Source organism: Mobula hypostoma, chromosome 17, assembly GCF_963921235.1.
Source record: "Mobula hypostoma chromosome 17, sMobHyp1.1, whole genome shotgun sequence".
Lineage (NCBI taxonomy): Eukaryota > Metazoa > Chordata > Chondrichthyes > Myliobatiformes > Myliobatidae > Mobula > Mobula hypostoma.
The window spans coordinates 13,279,521-13,303,738 of NC_086113.1; the positions used below are offsets into that span (position 1 = coordinate 13,279,521).

General features: G+C 43.1%; 1 protein-coding gene across 2 annotated transcripts in view; it reads left to right on the top strand.

Moving 5' to 3' along the window:
* The window catches only part of gsdmeb (gasdermin Eb), a 53,278-nt gene that overhangs the window by 16,772 nt on the left and 12,288 nt on the right, over positions 1 to 24,218 (top strand). For both annotated transcript variants that reach the window (XM_063069300.1, XM_063069301.1), the window contains exons 4-7: positions 1,398 to 1,569; positions 3,396 to 3,516; positions 9,738 to 9,908; positions 19,754 to 19,881. In XM_063069300.1, coding sequence (XP_062925370.1) covers positions 1,398 to 1,569; positions 3,396 to 3,516; positions 9,738 to 9,908; positions 19,754 to 19,881 — 592 coding nt within the window. The remainder of the gene's footprint in view (positions 1 to 1,397; positions 1,570 to 3,395; positions 3,517 to 9,737; positions 9,909 to 19,753; positions 19,882 to 24,218) is intronic.

The following is a 24,218-nucleotide window of genomic DNA, read 5'->3' on the forward strand; positions in this document are numbered from 1 at the left end:
AAAACATAAAATTTATGATGAGTTACAAAAGGAATAGTGAGGTATAGAACATGGAACACTACAGCACAGTACAGGCCTTTGGCCCATGATGCCATGTTGACCTTTGAACTTTCTCTAAGATCATCTAACCCTTCACTTCCTCATAGCCCTCCATTTTTCTATCATCCATGTGCCTATCTAAGAGTCTCCTAAATGTCCCTAATGTACCTGACTCTACCACCATGCACCCTCCCAACTCTGTGTAAAAATAACTAATTCTGACATTCCCCCATACTTCCCTCCAATTATTTTTAAAATTATACACCCCTGTATTAGCCATTTCTGCCCTCAGAAAAAGTCTCTGGTTGTCCATTCGATCTATGCCTCTGATCATCTTGTACACCTCCAGCAAAGGAAAAGCGCCCATGGACACTGAGAAATCTGATGGTGGCGGGGAAGATGCTGTTCCTAAAATGCTGGGTGTGGGTCTGAAGGCTCTTGTACCACTTCCTTGATGGGAGTAATGAGAAGGAGGCTTGTCCCAGATTGCCTCAGAATAGAAGCACATCCCATTGGAACAGAGATAAAGACGAATACCTTTTACCAGAGGGTGGTGAATCTTTGGAATTCATTGCCACAGCTGCTGTGGAGGCCAGGTCTTTGGGTAGAATTAAATCAGGTTGATAGATTCTTGATTAGCAGGGCTGTCAAAGGTTATGGGGCAAAGGCAGGAGAATGGGGTTGGGGGGGGGGAAATCAGTGAATCTCCCGTAATGGAATGGTGGAGGAGACTTGATAGGCTAGATGGCCTAATCTGACTCTTGTGTCTTATGGTCTTAACAATGGACGTTGCCTTCTGAGACACCATCTGTTGGAGGTGTCCTCAACGGTGGGGTGAATTGTGCTTTGATGAGGCTGGGGAAGTCAGTGTCTTAATTAACATTTCACTGGGGATCGGCGCCTCTGACAGTGCGGCACCTCATTACTCTACACTGCAGTGTCAGAATCCAGAACAAGCCTATAACCAACATCTTCTGACCTGGCCAGGAATGGTATCCACAGGCCACTACCGAGCTGGGTAGGATCACAATCTTCCTAAGCAATAAATAACCATTTTCTAGAATATCAGAGGCCATTTCCAAAGACAATTTCTAGAATAGTTTCTAGAACAGGAAACCCTATTTTCAAGGGCAATTTTAGAACTTTTCTAGAATTGTCAAAGGAAATTTCTGAGATATTTCTAAACCATCAAAAGCCATTTTCAAGGGCAGTTACTAGAATATTTTCTAGAATATCTAAGGCCACTTTCAATATTTAAGTAACCATTTTCTAGAACATCCTGATCCTAGTTATCAAACCTCTCGCACCAGATATGTGGCATTGACACGCTTAATCTATCTTCTTGGTTACTATTCCAGCACTATACAGTTGAGCCACCCCTTTGTCCAACAAGTTTGTGAGAAAAGAAACAAAGTATTGTGCATAGTAAGTGAAAAGGTGATCACGTTGCAGAAGTGCTCTATTTCCGAACACACTCAGATCGAAGAAAAGTGTGGTGGTGCGATGGGACTCAAGACCAAAATATTAAAGGTGAGTTGAAGCGTGCTTACGTATCTTTGATATTGCTAAAATCATCTGTTGGACTGGATTGTATGTCCGTTAGTCAGCTGCACTCAAGAGATGCGTTCGTGGATACAGCATGCTGTAACAAACTGAAATATCATGCGGAGTTGGTGTTCAAATAATAGGTGATTTATTTAAAAACTGCGCATCGGGAGACCAACAGAAACTGATCTACCTGAGCATGAAATTAGTGCAACTTTTACGTTCTAGGCTGATGAGGTTACCACTAGAATCACATTTTGATAACAGAATGGTGGTTTACAGAAAGACATACTGTAATTAATTAACAGATCAGGACCTGATTACAGAATAAAATGATTATCCACAGATCTAACAGTAAATCCAATTTTCTATTATGATGCACGTTATAACATAATTAATGAAGCTCCTGAAACTTGGACTGTTGCATTCCAAAGGTTCATGGGTTCATTTTATTTTCAAAGTGTGTATGCAGTACACAACTCTGAGATTCTTCTTCTCCAGATAGCCACGAAACAAAGAAAACCATGGGAGTCAGTTCAAGGAGAAACAACAAACCCACCCCCTACCCACACAAAAAAGAACAGCAATACCATCATCAACCCCCCCCAAACCCCCCCCGCACAAAACACAAGAACATCGGCCCCCAAATCCCCCTCCCTCCGCACAAAATACTAACAAGGATGCACAAGAATATTGACCTCCAAATCCCACATCCCACACAAATAAACAAATAAAAATGCCACAGGGATACTGACCCCAAAGCCCCCTCCCCCACATGAAGCGCAACAGGAACACTAACCCCCTTTAAACCACCCCCTCTCCTGTGCACAAAAGTGCAACAAGAACATTGACCCCCCCAAACCCCCTCCCCCACACAAAACAACAAGAAGGAACACAGAATATAAAAACCATAAGCTTGAAAAAGTCCGTAGTCCATAGTACAAATCCATTAACGCAGAACCTCGTTAACATCTTTCAACGTCGCACTGCTTGAACGCAGAGGCCTACCCTCTGGACACAGTGATAGGCTACACAGGCTCCTTCTCTGGCAGCAGAGAATCCATGTATCTACTTCTTGGATTTGTCTGTGTTTCCCTGTTATCACATTAGCACAATAGACATCGGTATTGACTAGTTATTAGCCCTCACCATTCTTTCCCATATATCACAGAGGTAGGCTGGCTTCTGATCCCGGAGTGCTAAAGTCAGGCATTAAGCTGCAGTCAGGTGCCATTGCATTTGATCTCCAGCTTTTCCATTGGGTGTGAATCCAGTGCCAGATTTCGGTTATGCGGAACTGAGGGGCACTTTGCCTCTGTTTCCTTATCTTACCATTCCTGGGCGGTGGGGGGGGGGGGGTGCACAGTAGCATAGCAACGTGGAGTAACACTTTGCAGCATCAGCATTCGGGGATCAGTGTCTTGCCGCAGTCTGTAAGGGGTTTGTACGTTCTCCCCGTGATCGCATGGGTTTCCTCGGGGTGCTCTGGTTTCCTCTCACGTTCCAAAGATTTACCGGTCGGAGGTTAATTGGTCATTGTAAATTGTCCGGTGATTAGGCCAGGATTAAATCGGGGGATTGCTGGGTGGCGCAGCTCAAAGGGCCGGAAGGGCCTGTTCCAGGCAATATCTTAATAAATAGTGCTGCCCTAAACTGTTCTCTTAAACGATGACTAGTAAATCCACAGAGTAGATCAAAGGGGGAACGTTTGTATGTACCTGCACAGCTGCTGGGAGTGCCTTGTGTCCAGTGCTTTTCATTATCTTATATTCTGATCTTGCAACACCGTTCATCCCGGTTTCGTTTTGTAGGTTTCAGTAGATGACGATGGTGTTGTAACGAAGGACGCCGGTGTTGCGTTGGAGATCCCAGCTCGCACTGTGATTGCCTACACCGTTACAGAGCTTCTCGTAAACCACAACGGGCACTTTGGTATGCAGCGCCAGCCTTAAGGTTTTACCAAATAATATAATAAAGGATAGGAAATGGCAGAAATACTCGGCAGATCGGGTGAAGGAGAGAAATAAAGTGAACTGTTCAGGTGGGCAAGGGAAGGGTGTGGGAGTAAAAGTCTGTGAAAGAGTAAAGACTGGAGAACCAAGCGATACTTTACCGTTAGTGCTACCTGAGAAAGGGAGCTGAAAACTTGTTGATCATGATTGCTCTGTCAGAAGTTGTTACTGTTATAGACATTGCCTTTCATCTCTCCACTCCTCCCTCTTTTCTGCAACTTAACACATTTTTTCACTGTTGTTACAGATTGTAATTGACCTGAAATATTAATTCTATTTCTCACTCTACAAATACGTCCTGACCTGCTCAGCATCACCAGAATTTTCCATCTTTGTTTCAGACTTACAGCATCTGCAGGATTTTTTTGCGATAAGACATAGGAACAGAATTAGGCCATTTCAATCGTGGCTGATCCTTTTTTCCCTCCTCAGCCCTACTCCCCGACCTTCTCCCCTAAACTTTAATGCCGTAACCAGTTAATACATAGAACATAGAAATCTACAGCACATTACAGGCCCTTCAGCCCACAATGTTGTGCTGACCATGTAACCTACTCTAGAAACCGACTAGAATTTTCCTAGTGCATAGCCCTCTATTCTTCTAAGCTCCATGTACCAATCTAAGAGGCTCTTAAAAGACCCTATAGTATCCGCTTCCACCAATGCTGCTGCCAGCAGTGCATTCCATGCACTCACCACTCTCTGTGTGAAAAACTTACCTCTGACATCCCCTCCGTACCTATTTCCAAGCAACTTAAAACTATGCCCCCTCGTGTTTGCCATTTCAGCCCTGGGAAAAAGCCCCTGGCTATCCACACGATCAATGCCCCTCATCATACACCTCTACCAGGTCACCTCTCATCCTCCATCGCTCCAAGGAAAAAAGGCCAAGTATACTCAACCTGTTCTCATAAGGTACACCCTCCAATCCAGGCAACATCCTTTGTAAATCTCCTCTGCACTCTCTCTATTGTATCCACATCCTTCCTATAGTGAGGTGACCAGAACAGTACACAGTACTCCAGAACCTGTTGAACTCTGCTTTAAACACACCAAACAACCAGGCCTCCACAATTGCCTGTGGTAACGAATTCCACAAATTCACCGCCCTCTGACTAAAGAAATTTCTCTGCATTTGTTTTAAATGGATGTCTCTCTATCTGTGGCTGTGCCCTCTTGTCCTAGACTCCCCCACTGTGGGAAACATCCTTTTCACATCTACTCTGTCTAGGCCTTTCAACTTTCGAAAGGTTTCAATGAGATCCCCCTCATCCTTCTAAATTCCAGCAAGTACAGACCCAGAGCCATCAAATGTTCCTCATATGACAACTCCTTCTTTCCCGGAATTATCCTTATGAAACTCCTCTGAATCCTGTCCAATCTTTTCTTAGATGAGGGGCCCAAAACTGATCATAACACTCAAGGTGGGGTCTCACCAGTGTCTTATAAAGCCTCAGCATCACATCCCTGCTCATGTATTCCAGACCTCTTGAAATGAATGCTGACATTGGGATGTTCTGCACAAGGACTCCCAAGTCCCTTTAAACTCAGAATTTTGGATTTTCTCCCTGTTAAGAAAATAGTCTGCACATTTATTTCTTCCACCAAAGTGTGTGACCGTGCATTTTCCAACATTGTATTTCATTTGCAACTTACTTGCCCATTCTCCTAATCTGTCTTAAGTCCTTCTGCAGCCTACCTGTTTTCTCAACACTACCAGCCCCTCCACCAATCTTCATATATTTGCAAACTTGGCAACAAAGCCATCTATTCCATCATCTAAATCATTGATATACATTGATATAAAAGAAGTGGTCCCAACTCATGTGGAAAACCACGAGTCCCTGGCAGCCAGCCAGTAAAGAATTCTTTTATTCCCACTCGCTTCCTCCTACTAATCAGCCAATGCCCATACCATGCCAGTAAGCAGCCTCGTGTGTGGCACATTGTCAAAGGCTTTCTGAAAGGCCTTTAGAACATCGAACATTACAGGCACTACGGGCCATGATGTTGTGCTGACCCTTGAACCTGCTCCAGGATCAGAATCAGAAGAATTACAGTAAGAAGTGTGTGGGTGGTGGGATTTCCTTAATGATGGATGCCATCTTTATGAGGCATCGCTCCTTGAAGAGGTCCTGGATACTATGGAGGCTGGTCTCATGATGGAGCTGACTGAGTTCGCAACTTTCTGCAGCTTATTTTGATCCAGTGCAGTGTCCCCCTCCCAGCCCCGTCCCATACCAGACAGTGATGCAGCCAGTCAGAATGCTCTCCATGGTACATCTGTAGAAATTTGCGAGCATCTTTGGTGATGTACCAGATCTGCTCAAAGTCCTAATACGAGATTCTGCCAGCAACAGCTGTATCATCAGCAAATTTATGGACGGCATTTGAGCTGTGCCATGTCACACAGTCATGGGTATAGAGGGAGTAGAGCAGTGGGCTAAGCACACATCATTGAGGTGCCCCAGTGTTGGTTGCCAGTGAGGTGAAGGTGTTATATCCGATCCCCAAAGAAATGTGGTCTTCCAGTGAGGAAGCTGAGAATCCAGTTGCAGAGGGAGGCACAGAAGCGCAGCTCTTGGGAGTTTTTTGATCGGAGTTGTTGCAAAGATTGTGTTAAACACTGAGTTGTAGTCAATAAACAGCAGCCTGATGCAAGTAATAGTATTGTCCAAGTGATCCAACGCCGCGTGAAGAGCCATTGAGATCGTATCCGCTGTAGACCTATTGTGGCGATAGGCAAATTGCAGTGGGTCCAGTTGCTTGCTTAGGCAGGAGTTCTGGACATAACCAACTTCTCAAAGCGCTTCGTCACTGTAGCTGTGGATGCCACTGGGTGATGGTTGTTAAGACAGCTCACCCTGTTTCACTTGGGCACTGGTATGATAGTTGTCCAAGATCAATCTAACCCACAAAGCAACTCCATTTTCTGTTCATCTATATGCCTCTTTAAAAGTCTGTTAATTGTCCCTGATGTATCCACCTTTACCACCATCCCCGGCAGTGCGTTCAATGCACTCACCACTCTCTGTAAAAAAGAAACCTTCCTCTGACATTCTCCTATAATTTTGTCCAATTACCATAAAATTATGCTCTGCTGGATTAGCCATTGCCACCTTGGGGAAAAGGTGCTGACTGTCCACTCTATCTGTACCTCTTTTCATCTTATACACCTCCATTAGGTCACCTCTCATCCTCCTTTGGTCCAAAGTGAAAATCCGTAGCTCACACAACCTTCCCTCATAAGACAGCTCTTTAACTCAGGCAGCATCTTGGTAAATCTCCTCTGCACCCTCTCTAAGGCTTCCACATCCTTTAAATGAGGCAATTAGAACGGAACACGACTCTCCAAGTGTGGTCTAGCCAGGGTTTTATAGAGCTGCAACACTACCTCGCAGCTCTTGAATTCAGTGCTTTATAATTAATGAAGACCAACACACCATACACTTTCTTAACCCTGTGAAACTTGTGGCAACTTTGAGGGATCTATGGATGTGGACCCCAGTGTCCTTCTGTTCCTCCACACTGCTAAGAATTCTGCCATTAACCTGGAGAGAAGGTTTAAGCTGGTACCTTAGCTTAATAACAATAAACACTTTATTGATCCCAAGTGGGAAATTCTTTCGCTACAGCAGCAACATTTAAAAAAAACTCTTAGCAGTGTGCAGACTTAATTAATAATATAGTACAGAATGATAAGGTACACAATAATAATTTACCAATGTGCAATCATTTGCAATAATGTGCAATAAAAATGTACAAAATAATAAAACAGAGACTGTTGTACTATTATGTGTGTTCTCCTGTCACACAGAGATGAACTGTTGTTTATGCCTATTGCATTTGGTAGGAAAGATTTTCTGTAACGATCCTTGTGACAGAGGAGCTGAATGAGTCTGTTTGAAAGGGTGCTCCGATGCTTATTTTGTAGGTCTCTAAGCGGAGAAGTGATGTTAGTATTAATCAGCTGACATTATAGTGAGAGAATAGAAATTAGGCATGCAATTAAACAAAGGGCAGTTAGAATTTTTAATTCTCATTTGAAAGCAATTGGCAAAGCCATTTAAATTCTTCCAAAACACTGGCTATTTGAGGGCAGTGAATCTTTGGAAATCTCCTCTTCAGAAGTCTGTGATTGCTGGAGAAAATTAAAAACCAAATGTATAAATACTGAACACAGGACAATAATGGGATCTGTGAATGGCTGAGCATGGTCTCAGCTAATTTACATGACACAGAATTTTATAGTTATAAATAAATTTTATAAAGACACAACTCATGGTGTTGTATGACATGGGCGTTTGCGGTCTTCCTCTCTCTATCCATGACTATGATTGTTCTTGGCGATCTTTTCTGCAAAAGTGGTTTGCCATTGCTTTCTTCTGGGCAGTGCCTTTACAAGACAGGTGACCCCAGCCATTATCAATACTCTTCCTGGCGTCAGTGGTCACATAACCAGCACCTGCTGTTCATACGTCCATCCACCACCTGCTCCCACGGCTTCACGTGACCCTGATCGGGGAATAAGCAGGTGCTACACCTAACCCAAAGGTGACCTGCAGGCTAGTGGAGGAAAGGATCTCCTTACACCTCCATCCGTATCTCCACCCCACCGCCCAAAATGTAATTTATTAAACTTGTATGCAATAAATTGCAATTTATAGCCCCTACATCAGCAGATTAACAGATGAATTGGAATGTATAACAACATTGAGGATGAGTTAAAAGTCCTTTACATTTGTATCTTTGACTATATTTCAGTGCAGAGCTGTCTGCTTGTACGTTCTCCCCAAAAAGCATGTGAGTTTTCTCCAGGTGCTCCGGTTTCCTTCCACAGTCCAAAGACGTACCGGTTGGTAGGTTAGTTGTTCATTGTAAACTGTCCTGTGATTAGGCTACGGTTAAATTCTCCTGTGATTAGGCTACGGTTAAATTGTCCTGTGATTAGGCGAGGGTTAAATTGTCTTGTGATTAGACGAGGGTTAAATTGTCCTGCGATTAGGCGAGGGTTAAATTGTCCTGCGATTAGGCGAGGGTTAAATTGTCCTGCGATTAGGCGAGGGTTAAATTGTCCTGTGATTAGGGTACGGTTAAATTATCCTGTGATTAGACGAGGGTTAAACTGTCCTGTGATTAGGCGAGGGTTAAATTGTCCTGTGATTAGGCGAGGGTTAAATTGTCCTGTGATTAGATGAGGGTTAAATTGTCCTGTGATTAGGCGAGGGTTAAATTGTCCTGTGATTAGGCGAGGGTTAAATTGTCCTGTGATTAGGCTACAGTTAAAATGGGGGTTGCTGGGCGAAGGGCCAGTTCCACGCTGTATCTCAATAAAAAAATAAACAAAGGATTTGGAGGCTTATTCATAAAAACACAATATTTTAGCTGTTTACATTCAGTTTATACTATTAATATAATATACAAGATGATAAGAGGAATAGATAGAGTAGACAAACATTTTCTCAGTGCAGAAATGGCTACTATGAAGGGTCCTAACTTTAAGATGTTTGGAGGAGTATACAGTCGGAGTGTCAGAGCAACACACACAAAATGCTGGAGGAACTCAGCAGGTCAGGCAACATCTATGGAAAAGAGTGAACATTCGACTGTTTGGTCCGAGACCCTTCAGGAATTGTCTGACCCAGGAGATTCATTTTCTTCTGGGCACACTCAGCAAAACTATAGAATAGTAGCTTTAACAGGATCGATGAAAGATCAACCAGAGTGCACAAGACAACAAACTGTGCAAATGCAAATATAAATAAATAGCAATAAATAATGAGATAAAGAGTCCTTAAAGTCAGATCATTGGTTGTGGGAACATTTCAATGATGGAGCAAATAAGTGTAGTTATTTCCCATTATTCAAGGATCTGTGATGATAGATGCTGCTTTCCCACGACAGAGTTTCATGTAGATAGACTCAATGTTGGGAAGGACTACCCGTGATGTACTGGGCGGAATCCACTACCACAATCAGTGCACTAATTGATCTTAAAGTAGATTAAAACGTTGGCACAACATCCTGGGCGAGAGGGCCTGTAACATGCTGTTATGTAAAATTGGTTGTTGTAAGATTAATATTGTAACATGCTGCTGATTGAACTGTTAACCATTTTTTAACGTTTTGTTTTCATGCCAGAGTTGTGCCTGCTCGCAGATAAGCATGGAGGATTTGATAAGGCCCTTCTGGATAGAAATACAGGAGGTGGTGCAAACCCTTTAAGCTGCGTTGATGGAGCCCAGAAAAGCAAGCAGTCTGCACTCAACATGGACGTCCCCGGTGAAACTTCACTAATCATTTTAAAACCAGGTAACTGAATAGGCCGTATAGTCAATGGTAACATTTGCAAACTTCTTCTTGCCCTTAATGAATTGATTAATCTTCCGTGGCAGAAGTCATGGTAACTTATGGCTGCATCTCTGCCTTTGCTGTTCTGCATTGTCCACTCTGAGGAATGAGTTGGAACAGCAACGTCACCATGCTTCCAGCATCAATATAGCATGCCCACAACTTACTAATCCTAATACGTCTTTGGAATGTGGGAGGAAACTGGAGCACCCAGAGGAAACCCAGACACTCACGGGAGAACGTACAAATTTCTTGCTGACGTTGGCGGGAATTGAACCCTGGTCACTGGTGCTGAAAAGCATTACGCCAGCTATTACATTCCTAGTGGCCAGTTCATTCTCCCTCTTTGTCAATCTACACTTTGTCATTCTCAATACTTGGCCTCAGTAACTGCTCAATTTTTTTTCCCCACAACATTTAGTCTGGTCATTCTTTTAGTGTTGGCAAACGTGCGAAAGGAAAGTGGTTCCTGTTTTACATCATGCTTATATTTGGCCTATTTCCCCTGTCGGCATTTCACTTGGTCTCTTCACCTTTGCTATTTATACAAATAGTAATTTGATTTTTAGTCTGCAAGCATCCAGCACATAATTTGAAAATATAGAATTTGAAGACAAATTGCCAGCAGCAAGGACACAAGGTGAAATCCACACACAAGTCCTGTGACAGAGATAAGCACTTTCAAAAATAAAGTAGGCCAAACTGCAAGCAATAAATATCATTATTTAAATGTGCATTTAGGTATGGAATCACTTCATTAAATATAAAAGCAATCTCTAAGGTCTTTGTTGTCAGTTCACTTACGTATAATCCAGATAAAATTGACACCTTTTTGTTTCTTCTCCCTTTTCTAATTTTAATATGCCTCACTCAAAGTTCAAAGTAAATTTATTATCAAAGTATATATGTACATGTCACCATATACACGCCTGAGATTCTTTTCTTGTGGATATACTGGGTAAATCCAATAACCATAATAGAATCAATGAAAGACCGCACCAACAGGACAAACAAACAACCAATCTGCAAAGTTCAACAAACTGTGCAAATACCAAAAGAAATAATAATAATACTAAATAAATAAGCAATAAATATTGAGAACATGAGATGAAGAGTCCTTGAACGTGACTTACTGTGGGTTATTCTTATTGAAGTTGTACTGTCTCTGCCCCAATGGTCATGACAACATGTAACATTATTTTGGCAACTCACAAGGTAGTAAAGCTTTCCTAGAGGTTGCTGTTATAGCATTTTAATCATATTGTTTTGGCCTAGCACACAAAATAAAACTGAAATCTAGTATGGAACTATAACAATTTGATCCCAAATCTACCCTTTCATACTTCATTTAAATTAACCATTCTGAAAATACCATTATTTAAATTAATTTAATTTATTGTTAAATATAAATTAAATAGGTTAATTTAAATTTTAATTATTCTTCATTTAGATTAACCATACTAAAATGATTATCGATGCAAATTATCAGCTGATTTTTCTGAAGAATTATATACGATACTGTATACAATAGGCTGGTCCTGGACTTATTTCATAATTTACTGGCATAATTTACATATTACTATTTAACTATTTATGGTTCTATTACTATTTATTATTTTTGGAGCAACTGTAACGAAAACCAATTTCCCCGGGATTAGTAAAGTATGACTATATAATCAATTTTGAAGAACAGATCACATATTTACAGAATCATCTAAATGAAAAACTATTTGTAGATTTCTTTGTAAATGCAATTAAAAGAAGATCTGCCTTGAGTTGTGTGTTTAAAAAGAAAATCAAGAGTTATTGACATAGTTTTGAAATGAAGCCAATACATGTGAGAGTCAGGATGAATGGGTTATACTGAGGGTGGCACATGTGTCTAGTGGGTGGCTGCAATGAATCTGTATTGGTGAGTTGGGTGGAGAAGTGAGTGTACTGTGGCCAAATTCAATAATATAAAGACAGATTAAAAAGATACGAGGAAACACAAAGTACCTGCAGAAGGGTCCGGTTAATGGGAAAGACTTGGCAAATCGAGCACAATGCAGAAGGAAGTGTGCATATCAACTTGGGAAGGAAGAGTAGGACTCTTTCAGAACTTGGTGAGTTTTGGAAATACTTCTACTATCCTCTGCAGCTTTCCTTTAAAACTCTTGGATAGAAGTCACTGTGTCCTGGTGACTGTCTGATGAGTTCTTATAATGTTGTGTCCATCAAAAAAGGGATGCTCACAAGTTTTACTCTCCTATTTGAAAGTAGCCCATCTTTGCAGTGTCCTCCACCATGAAGATTGATCTGGGGATGGCGGCAGAACAGAGATGGCTGAAGTTTCTGGGTATAGCGCACAAGGTGCAGGATAGATGTGTCCCACAGAAGAAGTAGTTCTCAAATGGAAGGGATAGGCAACCGTGGCTGACAGGCGATGTTAAGGGCTGCATAAAAGTCAAGGAAAGGGCGTGTAAGGTAGCAAAAGTGAGTGGGAAGTTGGAAAGCATTTAAAATCCAACAAAAGGCAACTAAAAAACTATAAGAAGGGAAAAGATGAAATATGAGGGCAAACTAGCCAATAATATAAAGCAGGATATCAAAAGTATTTTCAGTTATATAAAGAGTAAAAGGGAGGTGAGAGTTGATATTTTACCACTGGAAAATGATGCTGGTGAGGTAGTAATAGGGACAAAGAAATGGCAGATGAACTTAATGGGTACTTTTCATTTGTTTTCATTGTGGAAGACACTAGCAGTGTGCCAAGGTCCGTGAGTGAGCAGGAGTGAGTGCCATTGCTATTACAAAGGAAAAAGTGCTAGGCAAGTTGAAAGGTCTTAGCGTGGATAAGTCACCTGGACCAGATGGACTATATCCCAGAGTTCTGAGAGAGGTTGCTGAAGAGATAACAGGTGCATTGTTCATGGTCTTTCAAGAATCACTTGATTCTGGCATGGTCCTGGAGGACTGGAAGATTGCAAATGTCACTCCACTCTTTAAGAAAGAAGGAAGCAAAAGAAAGGAAATTATAGGCCAGTTAGTCTAACCTCAGTGGTTGGGAAATTGCTGGAGTCTATTCTTAAAGATAAGGTTTCGGGGTACTTGGAGACATGATAAACTAAGTCAAAGTCAGTGTGGTCTCTTTAAAGGGAAATCTTGCCTGACAAATCTGTTAGTTCTTCAAGGAAGTAACAAGCAGGGTGGATAAAGGAGAAGTAGTGGATGTCATTTACTTGGATTTTTAGAAGGCATTTGATAAGGTGCCACACATGAGGCTGCTTAACAAGATAAAATCCCATGGCATTACAGGAAAGATTTTGGTATGGATAGAGAATGGCTGACAGGCAGGAGGCAGCGAGTGGGAATAAAGGGGGTCTGTTCTGGTTGGCTGCCAGTGACTAGTGGTGTTTCCGAGAGATCAATGTTGCAACTGCTACTTTTGGATAATGGAATTGATGGCTTTGAGGCAAAGTTTGTGGGTGATAACAAAGATAAGTGGAGGGGTGGGTAGTGCTGAGGAAGAAATGTGATTGCTGTAGGACTTAGACACATTGGAAGATTGTGCAAAAAAGTGGCAGATGGAATACAATGTTGGGAAATGTATGATAGTTCATTTTGGTAAAAGGAACAATAGTGCAGACTATTATCAAAATGGGGAGAAGGTTCAAACATCAGAGGTGCACAGGGAGATAGAAGTCCCCATGCAAAACTCCCAGAAGGTTAATTTGCACACTGAGTCTATGGTAAAGAAGGCAAATGCAATGTTGGCATTTATATCAAGGGGAACAGAATATAAAAGTTAGGAGATGTACTGAGCCTTTATAAGGCACTGGTCAAGCCGCATATAGAATATTGTCAACAGTTTTGTGCGCCATATCTCAGTAAGGATGTGTTGCCATTGGAGGGAGTTCAGAGAAGGTTCACAAAGATGATTCTGGGAACAAAGGGGTTAACATATGAGGAGCATTTGGCAGCTGTGGGCCTGTAGTCACTGGAATTTAGAAGAATGCGTGGGGATCCTATTGAAACCAACCAAATGTTGAAACAACTATATAGGGTGGATGTGGAGAGGATGTTTCCTATGGTGGGGGTATCCAGAACTAGAGGGAACAGCCTCAAAATTGAGGGGTGACCTTTTAGAACACAGGTAAGGAGGAATTTTTTTGGCCAGGGAGTAGTGAATCTGTGCGATGCTCTGCCATAGAATGTGGTGGAGATCAAGTCTGTGGATATATTTAAGGTGGAAGTTGATAGTTCCCATATCAGTCAGGGCATCAAATAATACAGTGAGAAGGCAGGTGTATGGGGTTGAGTAGGATCTGGGATCAGCCATGGTAGAATGGCAGAGCAAGGTCGAAGGGCTGAATGGCCTAATTCTGCTCCTAGGTCTTATGGGCTAAAGTGTATGTTCAAGTTATCTTCCATTTCCTGATACATTGTTACTAATTGCCCATTCTCACTTTTCCGGGATCTCACAGATACCAAAGCTACCTCTTCCTTACAGAAGAACTTGTCACATTGTACGTTCTATTTTTTGATTTTTTTTTTGTAAACCAAACATGGTCCATCTTTATCATTGAATCTCTCTCAATTGGAGTAACTTTCTTCTCAGCTTTTAGAAATAGCTGATAAAAGCAAGGATGTAATGCTGTGGCTTTATAAGACATAGGTCAGACCGCACTTGAATATTTTTCACAGTTTTATTTATTTTGTCAAGTAATAGGGCACAGGTCAGGCTCTTCTAGCCCTTTGAGCTGCACTGCCCCAGCAACCCCGATTTAACCTACCTGGTACGTTGTTGGACTTGTGGAAGGAAACTGGATATCCTGGAGAAAACTACGCACTCCATGGGGAGGATGTACAGAGACTCCTTATAGGGGACGCCAGAATTGAACACCAGACTCCCAACACCCCAAGCCATAATAACGTGGTGCTAACCACTGTGCTACCACAGCACCCACATGGCTCCTTTATCTAGGAAAAGATGTGCTGGCCTTGGAGAGGGTCCAGAGAAGGTTCACGAGACTGATCCCAGGAATGAAAGGGTGAACGTATGAGGAGCGTTTGATGGCTCTCGGCCAGTACTCACTGGGGTTTAGGAGAATGATAGGGGGATCTCATTAAAACCTATTGAATATTGAAAGGCCTAGATGGAGTGTACATGGAGAGGATTGTTTCCTGCAGTGGGGGAGTCTAGGACCAGAGGGCACAACCTCAGAATAGAGGGGTGTCCGTTTAGTGCAGAGAGAAGGAGGAATTTCTTTAGCCCAAGGGCAATGAATCTGCAGAATTCACTGATAACTGTGGAGCCAAGTCCTTGTGTATATTTAAAGCAGAGATTGATAGGTTCTTAAAACAACAGGAATTCTGCAGATGCTGGAAATTCAAGCAACACACATAAAAGTTGCTGGTGAACGCCTTATATTCCGTCTGGGTAGCCTCCAACCTGATGGCATGAACATCGACTTCTCTAACTTCCGCTAATGCCCCACCTCCCCCTCGTACCCCATCTGTTACTTATTTTTTTACACACATTCCTTCTCTCACTCTCCTTTTTCTCCCTCTGTTCCTCTGAATATACCCCTTGCCCATCCTCTGGGTCCCCCCCCACCTCCTTGTCTTTCTTCCCGGACCTCCTGTCCCATGATCCTCTCGTATCCCTTTTGCCAATCACCTGTCCAGCTCTTGGCTCCATCCCTCCCCCTCCTGTCTTCTCCTATCATTTTGGATCTTCCCCTCCCCCTCCAACTTTCAAATTCCTTACTCACTCTTCCTTCAGTTAGTCCTGATGAAGGGTCTTGGCCTGAAACGTCGACTGCACCTTTTCCTAGAGATGCTGCTTGGCCTAATGATAGGTTCTTGATTAGATTAGATTATGAGGACATACAGTCCTCTTTTATTGTCATTTAGTAATGCATGCATTAAGAAATAATACAATGTTCTTCCAGTGTGATATCACAGAAACACAAGACAGACCAAGACTGAAAAACTAACAAAAACCGCATAATTATAACATATAGTTACAACCGTGCAAGCAATACCGTAGTTTGATAGAGAACAGACCACGGGCATGGTAAAAAAAAAGGTCTCCAAGTCCCTCGAAAATCCCATTATCTCACGCAGACGGTAGAAGGAAGAAAACTCCCTGCCATGAGCTTCCAGCGCCGCAAACTTGCTGATGCAGCATCCTGGAAGCACCCGACCACAGCCGACTCTGAGACGGTCCAAAAACTTCGAGCCTCCGACCAGCCCTCCGACACCAAGCACCATCTCTGCCGAGCGCTTCGACCCCAGCCAGCAACAGGCAAAGCCGAGAATTGGGGCCTTCCCCTCTGGAGATTCTCGATCGCACAGTAGCAGCGGCAGCGAACCAGGCATTTCAGAAGTTTCTCCAGATGTTCCTCCGTGCTTCTCACGTCTGTCTCCATCAAATCAGAATTGTGCACGGCATCCTACTTACAAATACGTTATCATTCACCGGAGAGGCTGCGTGCGCTGCGTCGCGCCGCCATCTTCTCCTCCCCTCCTTAGTGGGAACTTATCCCCACTACTGCCCCTGGCTATAACAACCTTCAGGAACCATATATATTAATAATTTATATTAAATTTATATAATTGTTACTTATGCAGTTCTAATCTCTACTGCGCACTTGCTTCTATGTTCTCCCATTCACATTTGCACTATCCTCTGTGGCTGATCTAGAAATTTTGATCTATTGTTCTTGCTGCCATTTGAACACTAACCCCCACCCCACACACACACACACACACGCACACGCACACACCACACACACGCGCACACACGCACACACACGCACACACCACACACACGCACACACCACACACACGCACACACCACACGCACACGCACACACACCACACACACACACACACACACACACACACACACACACACACACACACACACACACACACACCTTTAGTTTAAAGTGTTCTCCATTATACTAGTTACATGCTTTACTAGGACACCAGTCACAACACAGTTTAAATGAATGTACCTAATATTTCAAAAATATAAGATTCTGGATAACTGGGGAATTCTGTTCTGTGCCATTAACATACCAGCTTCAATATTTTTGACAGAGGTTAAGCCTTATCTGTTGGCTTGACCCAATTATCTCAAAAAGAGATTATTAAGCATACTACAAAGTGAGAATCAACAACAAATATGTACTTTTCTGAAAGAGTTAGTTGAAGAGATTGTGGAGACATTAGTAATCAGTAATTTCAAATGTCACTCCACTTTTTAAGAAAGGAAATTTAGGCCAGTTAGCCTGACTTAACTTCAGTGGTTGGGAAGATGTTGGGGTCCATTGTTAAGGATGAGGTTTTGGGGTACTTGAAGTACTCTGGGTACATGATAAGATAGGCCAAAGTCTGCATGGTTTCCTAAAGGGGAAATCTCGCCTGACAAATCTGGGAGTTTTTGAGGAAATAATGGGAAAGATAGACAAAGGAGAGTCAGTGGATGTTGTTCATTTGGATTTTCAGAAGGACTTCAACAAGGTGCTGCAAATGAGGCTGCTTAACAAGATAAAACCTCTTGGTATTACAGGAAAGATACTAGCCTGAATAGAAGATTGGCTGACTTGCAGGAGGCAAAGAGTGGGAATAAACAGGGCTTTTTCTGGTTGGCTGCCAGTGACTAGTGGGCATTGGGATTGCTTCTTTTCACATTATATGTTAATGTGATTTGGATGATAGGATTGATGGCTTTGTGGCCAGGTTTACAGACAATACAAAGATCGGTGCAGGAGCAGATAGTGTTGAGGAAGCAGGGAGGCTGCAGAAGAACTTAGTGAGTATTGTGAACAGTTTTGGACCCCTTATCTCAGAAAGGTTGTGCTGTCATTGAAGAGGTTCCTGAGGATGTTCACAAGAATGATTCTGGAAATGAAAGTGTTAATGTATGAGGAGCATATGATGGCTGTGGGCCTGTACTTGCTGGAGTTTAGAAGAATGAGGGGATATCTCATTGATGCCTATCAGATATTGAAAGATCTGTTTAGAGCTGATGTGGGAAGATGTTTCCTATAGTTGGTGAGTCTAGGACCAGACGACACAGCCTCAGACTAGAGGGACACCATTTAGAACAGAGATGAGGAGGAATTTCTTTAGCCAGGGGATACTAAATCTGGAATTCATTGCCAAGGGTAGCCATGGAGGCCAAGTCATTGAGTGTATTTAATGTAAAGGTTAATATGTTCTTGATTAGTCAGGGTGTCAAAGGTTATGGGGAGAAGGCAGGAGAATGGAGTTGAGAGAGATACTGTAATAAATCAGCCATGATGGAATGCGGAGCAGACTAGGTGGGCTGATTGGCCTAATTTGGCTCCTATGTATTATGGTCTTTTAATTCAGTCAGTAAACTACTCCAGCTGACGGGCTGCAAAATAGTGAGTCTTAAATTAGTTTTAAAACAGATAAAATAAATGCTGAATCAAGTATTACTTCCTTTCAAGTTCTCTATAACTCACAGTCCCAATATTATTTATTACTTGTTTACTTATTATTATGATTTTGTTTTCTTTTCGTATTTGCACAATTTGTTGTCTTTTGCTCATTGGTTCTTTGTCCATCTTTGTGTGTTGCTTTTCATCGATTCTATTGTGTTTCTTTATATTTACTGTGAATGCCCACAAGAAAATTAATCCTAGGGTAGTATATGACGACATATATGCACTTTGATATTAAATTTACTTTGAACTTTGGACTTTCTACAAGGTTAATTGAGGAAAAGCTGGATGGGTTGGAAGGAGTTCAGTAACGTTATATTCTTAAACTGAAATTTATCAGCCCCTTGATTAGTATCAAGCATTAGTCATTTTAAAGAAGATGCCTATCATATTTTTTTTCAATTGATACAAAGTATAGTGTGTTCTATTATCTCGAATTACTAGAGGTCAAGCTTGTTTTATGAAAACAAGTTTTGTTCTGCATTGCATTTTCTGCTAGTTTTCAAACCACTTGCATCCTTGTATGAAGTTTGAAAGTGAGCAATGAGAAGGTTCTGTCTGCTCTTTAGATGGCTGGCACGACACCCCTTGAGGGCTATAGCCAGAGCACAGTGTCCACCGCTTCCACCAGCATCCTCTCCCTTGATCCTGAAGAGGAGGAGCTAGAGATGTGCCCCTCTGTCTCCAAACTTTGGCTGATGCATCTTGAAGCTCGAGCCCTGGGAAGTCCAGTGATCTTTTGACAACTGTACCCATCTCTTTAGTTACAGCAATGTTCTGCCACTGTTTGCAGCTGAGTCCAGAAGCAGAGTGGCAAGTCAAACATGCCAACATCTCAAAGTTCAAAGTAAATTTGGAAGTTTTATAATGCTATCATCTCCATGTCTCTGACCTCTTTGCCAGCACATTGAAATGTGGAGGAGTTCAGAGACATGGAGTTGATAACATTATACAACTTTATAGTTCTTCAAACAGCAGCTAGCCCCCTAAATTGTAGTCAGTAATGTGACTGCACAGACGATATGTGGGTCCAAGTATAATACTTCTGTCTGAGTTGCAATGAACTTGCTAAGCCATTTTAAGTGCATTTTATTGAATCTGAATCAGATCTAGTATCACTGACATATGTCATGATATTTGTTGTTTTTCACAAAGTTCACCATGTGTGATATTAAACCTGGTTCTGATTTTGATTCATTACAATGTGTTTAAAAATGATAAAACAAGCTCATTGCAATTCTGATTGAAAAGCATTTGTGAATTAAGTGCATGTTGTAACTGCAAGATGGGTTAACGAAGACAGAGTAATAGTTAACATTCATATCTTTCAATATTTCACAGCAATTGAAGAGGCAAATCAACAGTTCCAGCCATTCCTTGAACTTAACGAGGAAAACAGACAACAGCTGTTTAGACTTTGTTGTGAATTCTTGTATCACGAAGAGGTGATTTATTTTCTTGAAAACACTGTAAGTAGGTTTTGCTTAAAGTGTTCTTTAGTGTAAAGTTGTCATACTATGTAATGTCTGAAATGGGCTTGATACAGGAGAATGTGCCTCTACATAACTGGACCATGAGCAAGTGAGCATTTAATAATTTTGGCGGATGCTTTCCATTGACAGTAATGAAGTGATTTTTGTCACTGTATCCCAACCCATTCATACAGTCATAGTCATAGAGCACTATAGGACTATTGTGCCTTGTCCCATTGACCTTGTTACGTACCCCGTAACTGGGTTGCCAAACCAGCAGAAATGGATCACTCAGTTGGAGTCTGGAGTACTAGAACTAAGAAAGTTTTATTAAAGAAATAAGCAACATAGTAATCGAAAGGATAATAAATGCAACAGTTCAGCGATGCTAAACACAGATGTGCACAGAATTAAGATAACAGCATCAATCAAGCTCTATGGTTGTCTAGGGGTAAATGACCAAATTTCAAAGTGACTCAAAGTTCAGTCCAGTTTAGTAGTTCAGTTCGCAGTAATTGTTGCCATGGCGATGGACAACGTGGGGGAAGAGAGAGATAGAACAGGAACAACTGATCATTCAGACACTGCTTCACCCACAGACCGGCGAGATGGCTCACAAACAGCTTTTGGGCGGGTCCTTGGTGATGTCACCTGAGGTCACCGACTGTGACCCCTCCTCCAGATGCGGTCGATCCTCTGCAGTGAACCCGGCACCCAGGCAAGGGTGGACACACACCGGGTTCCCGCTGATCGTACCTTTCCACCCTGTGCGTTGTCCGATACTTCTCACCAACTCGTGAGAGGTGTACCGCTTCCAGGGTCTCGTTACCTCGGGTGGCGTGTGTGTGTGCCTTAGCGAACCTGTCCCTTTTTATCCCCCTGCTGGGGCATCGCCTGTCCATCACTTCAAACAGTTCAAGGTTCAAAGGGGGGAGCCGCTCCAGACAGCTCTCTCTCCCCCGTTCCTTCATTACACATCTCCAGACGCTGCTCCATTGTTCCTTATCTCTCCTTCCCCTGAGGGCAGGTGGCAGACCACTTGCTGATGTCACTGATGCTAACCTAAGCCAGCAAACATCTTAATTTTATGTGTATTCTCGTCACACTTCCCCCCTTTAAGGATTTTTACCGGGAGGTAAAAATTACAAACATGAATACATTATTTGATACATACACAAATATACATCTTTATCAGCTATTTGGCTAACACAGCGAGTTTGAAGCTGTCAACACCTTGACAGACAGTCATCGCATTTTCTGTTCCTTTTACACGTGTTATTAATAATCCCTTAGACCAGGCTCCAACTCAGCAAACTTCATAGTGGCCAAAAACACTGATGAATTGCGACCAATGTAACCTCTCATTTGGTTTTGTCTCGGACCACAATAACAAGGGTCGTCCCATTCCGACTCAGTTTTCTCTCGCAAGGGCTTAGTAGGAGGGGGACGGGTATTGACCGCAGAGTTATTGCAAAACTTCCTGCAGTACCCCACCATCTCCAAGAGCCTTCTGAGGGCCCTCTTGTCTGTCGGGGTTGGGAGGTCAGCAATAGCCTGCACTGTAGCTTGCATCACTGCCAGCTGCCCCTGTGTCACCACAATTCCCAGGTAAGTGACCCTCGTGTGGCCGAATTCATTTTTTTCAAGGTTCACTATCAAACTGGCTTCAGACAGCCGTATTAAATTGCCAATACACACCTCTGTGTTCATCAGCCCTTTAGTCACTGAATTACTCATTATATATGCGTGTTCTTTACTAGGCTGCCCTATTGTAACAGACATAACCCAACGTCCCAGTTCTTTGCATTGCCTCGGGACAATCAAACACACAGGTGCGAGTCGTTTAATTACTTCTTCTAAAGATTCGCTTTGTTTGGGGATTAAGGGAGAGACCTTATCAGTAGACCTGGCCAAAACAATAGCCTTCTCCCATCTGATCGATCCCATACTAATCTTTTCAAAATGTTTTTTTCCTCTTATCAGGGGGCCCCTAGCTTCATTGATTTCCACGCTAACACCGACTAGGTTTGTTAGCATATCAAAAGCCGGTGACCGTCTCAGTTCGCGTCGGTCATGATCAATAATATTTTTCCCCCTGGGCAGCCGGTAAATCTCTTTCATGATTCCACCAACTGTTTCCTCCAGCACCGCAAAATGTCCACCGGGGGGTACCTCGTGGGCCATGTTAAAAACCTCATCCCCATAACTCTTTTGCACCACCCCCCACTCCTCATCTGCGGATACTGTACTTGATTTCCCTTTTTTTCCTTAGCATTTCCTCCTCTGCACAATAGCTTGTCAAGGCTGTGTCAGAGAGAGCGGTCTCTGCCAAAACCATCAGCCCCTCGTCTCGCTCCTGCGTCTGCACAAATTCTTTCCTGGCTACTGCTACGTCTGTCCCAGCTCCTTCACTGCCTCTTGTCTCATACAAGGTTGGCAGAAACGTTTCAGCTAAATTCACTATCGCGGGCCCGTGATGAACCTGTGAGTCCATGGGCGGGGCCTCAATGCTGGCAGGCTGACCTGTCAATCTCACGACTGGGAACACGATTCCCCCGGCGAGGTCATTACCGAGGAAGACTTCCACGTCTTTCATCGGTAATTCGGACCTCACCCCGATCGTGACTAGTCCAGAGACCAGGTTGCTCTGTAAGTGTATCTGGTGCAAAGGGACTGACTCTGTCCCTTCCCCAACACCTTTGACCTCTACCTCCCCAGTCTGGGTCTCTGAGCTAAACTCTAATACACTCTTCAGTATTAGTGACTGACACGCTCCCGTGTCTCTCCAGATCCGCACTGGAACTGGTTTTAACCTCTCCTTCACTGACACCAATCCGGCCGAGATAAACCTCTCGCGCCCTTCCTGGACTTTTTCAGACCTGTCCTTCCCTAGCGGTTCGCTTAACAGCTCGATACAGCCATTCAAAATTTCCGCTTTTCCTTTCCCCGTCTCCTTCCTTGGGGCAAAGCACCTGGACGCAAAGTGTCCGGCTTTTCCACAATTATAACAGACGACCCCAGGAGACTTCCTACTAGACTGCTCCCGGTCTACCTTATCCTTTTCACTAGTCCCCGGCTTACTTTCTGACTTTTCCGGCGGACTCTCCCCGCCGTCCTGACTACCCTTCTGGTAGCCTTTACTCGGGGCAAACTTCATTTTATGCGTCAACGCATACTCATCCGCTAACTTAGCAGTTGCGGCTAACGTGGCTGCCTCTTTCTCATCGAGGTAGGGTCTCATACCCTCAGGGACACAACCTTTAAACTGCTCAATCAAGATCAGTTGTAGCAGTCTGTCATAATCCCCCTCTACCCCCTTCGAGGCGCACCAACGCTCACAATATGTCTGCATCTCACGGGCAAACTCCAAATACGTGCGGTCCCACTGCTTCCTCGCATTCCGGAACCTCTGCTGGTATGCCTCCGGGACCAACTCATAAATCCTGAGGATGGCCTCTTTCACCACCTCATACCTCTGGGCATCTTCCGCGGACAAAGCTGAGTAAGCTTCTTGGGCTTCCCCTTTCAGTACACCCTGAAGTAAAACAACCCACTTATCCCTCGGCCAGTCCTGACTTATAGCCACTTTTTCGAAGTGGAGAAAGTACCGATCCACGTCGGTATCGTCAAATGGGGGAACCAGCCTAACCTCCTGGGTCACCGGGAACCCTCCACCTTGGTTCGGCACGAGCCCCTGCTCGGCCTTTATCTTTAACTTCTCTAGCTCAAATTCCCTTTCCCTCTGTTTCTCCTCTCTCTCCAACTGTCTGTTCCTCTCTCTCTCTTCTCTCTCCAACTGTCTTTCTCTCTCTTGCCTTTCTACCTCTTTCTCTCTCTCCCGCCTTTCTAACTGCTTCTCTTCGTGTTCTAACTGCCGTACCCGGAACTCGTGCTCAAGTCTCAGTTTTTCAAGCTGTACCTATACTGCGTCTCCAGCAGGTTTTTCAATAGACACCACCCCCAGCTCACCTTGGGGAAACACACCTTTAGATACATAGTGCTCTACAATAGCTCTGTGTATCTCCTCTCTCCTCATTGTCGACTTCACCTTAGCAAGATTCAACCGTTTGGCCACAGCTACCAATTCCGATTTCCTGGCATCCTCTAATGCCTCCAAGGTCGGTGCCTTTATAAATTCCTCAACCTGCTGTTTGTCTTTTCTTTCTTTCGGGAATTTTAACCCAATCAATTTACTCCGTCCCAAATTTAGCGTTCAAAATCCCGGACGAGAACCCCACTTATGTTACGTACCCCGTAACTGGGTTGCCAAACCAGCAGAAATGGATCACTCAGTTGGAGTCTGGAGTACTAGAACTAAGAAAGTTTTATTAAAG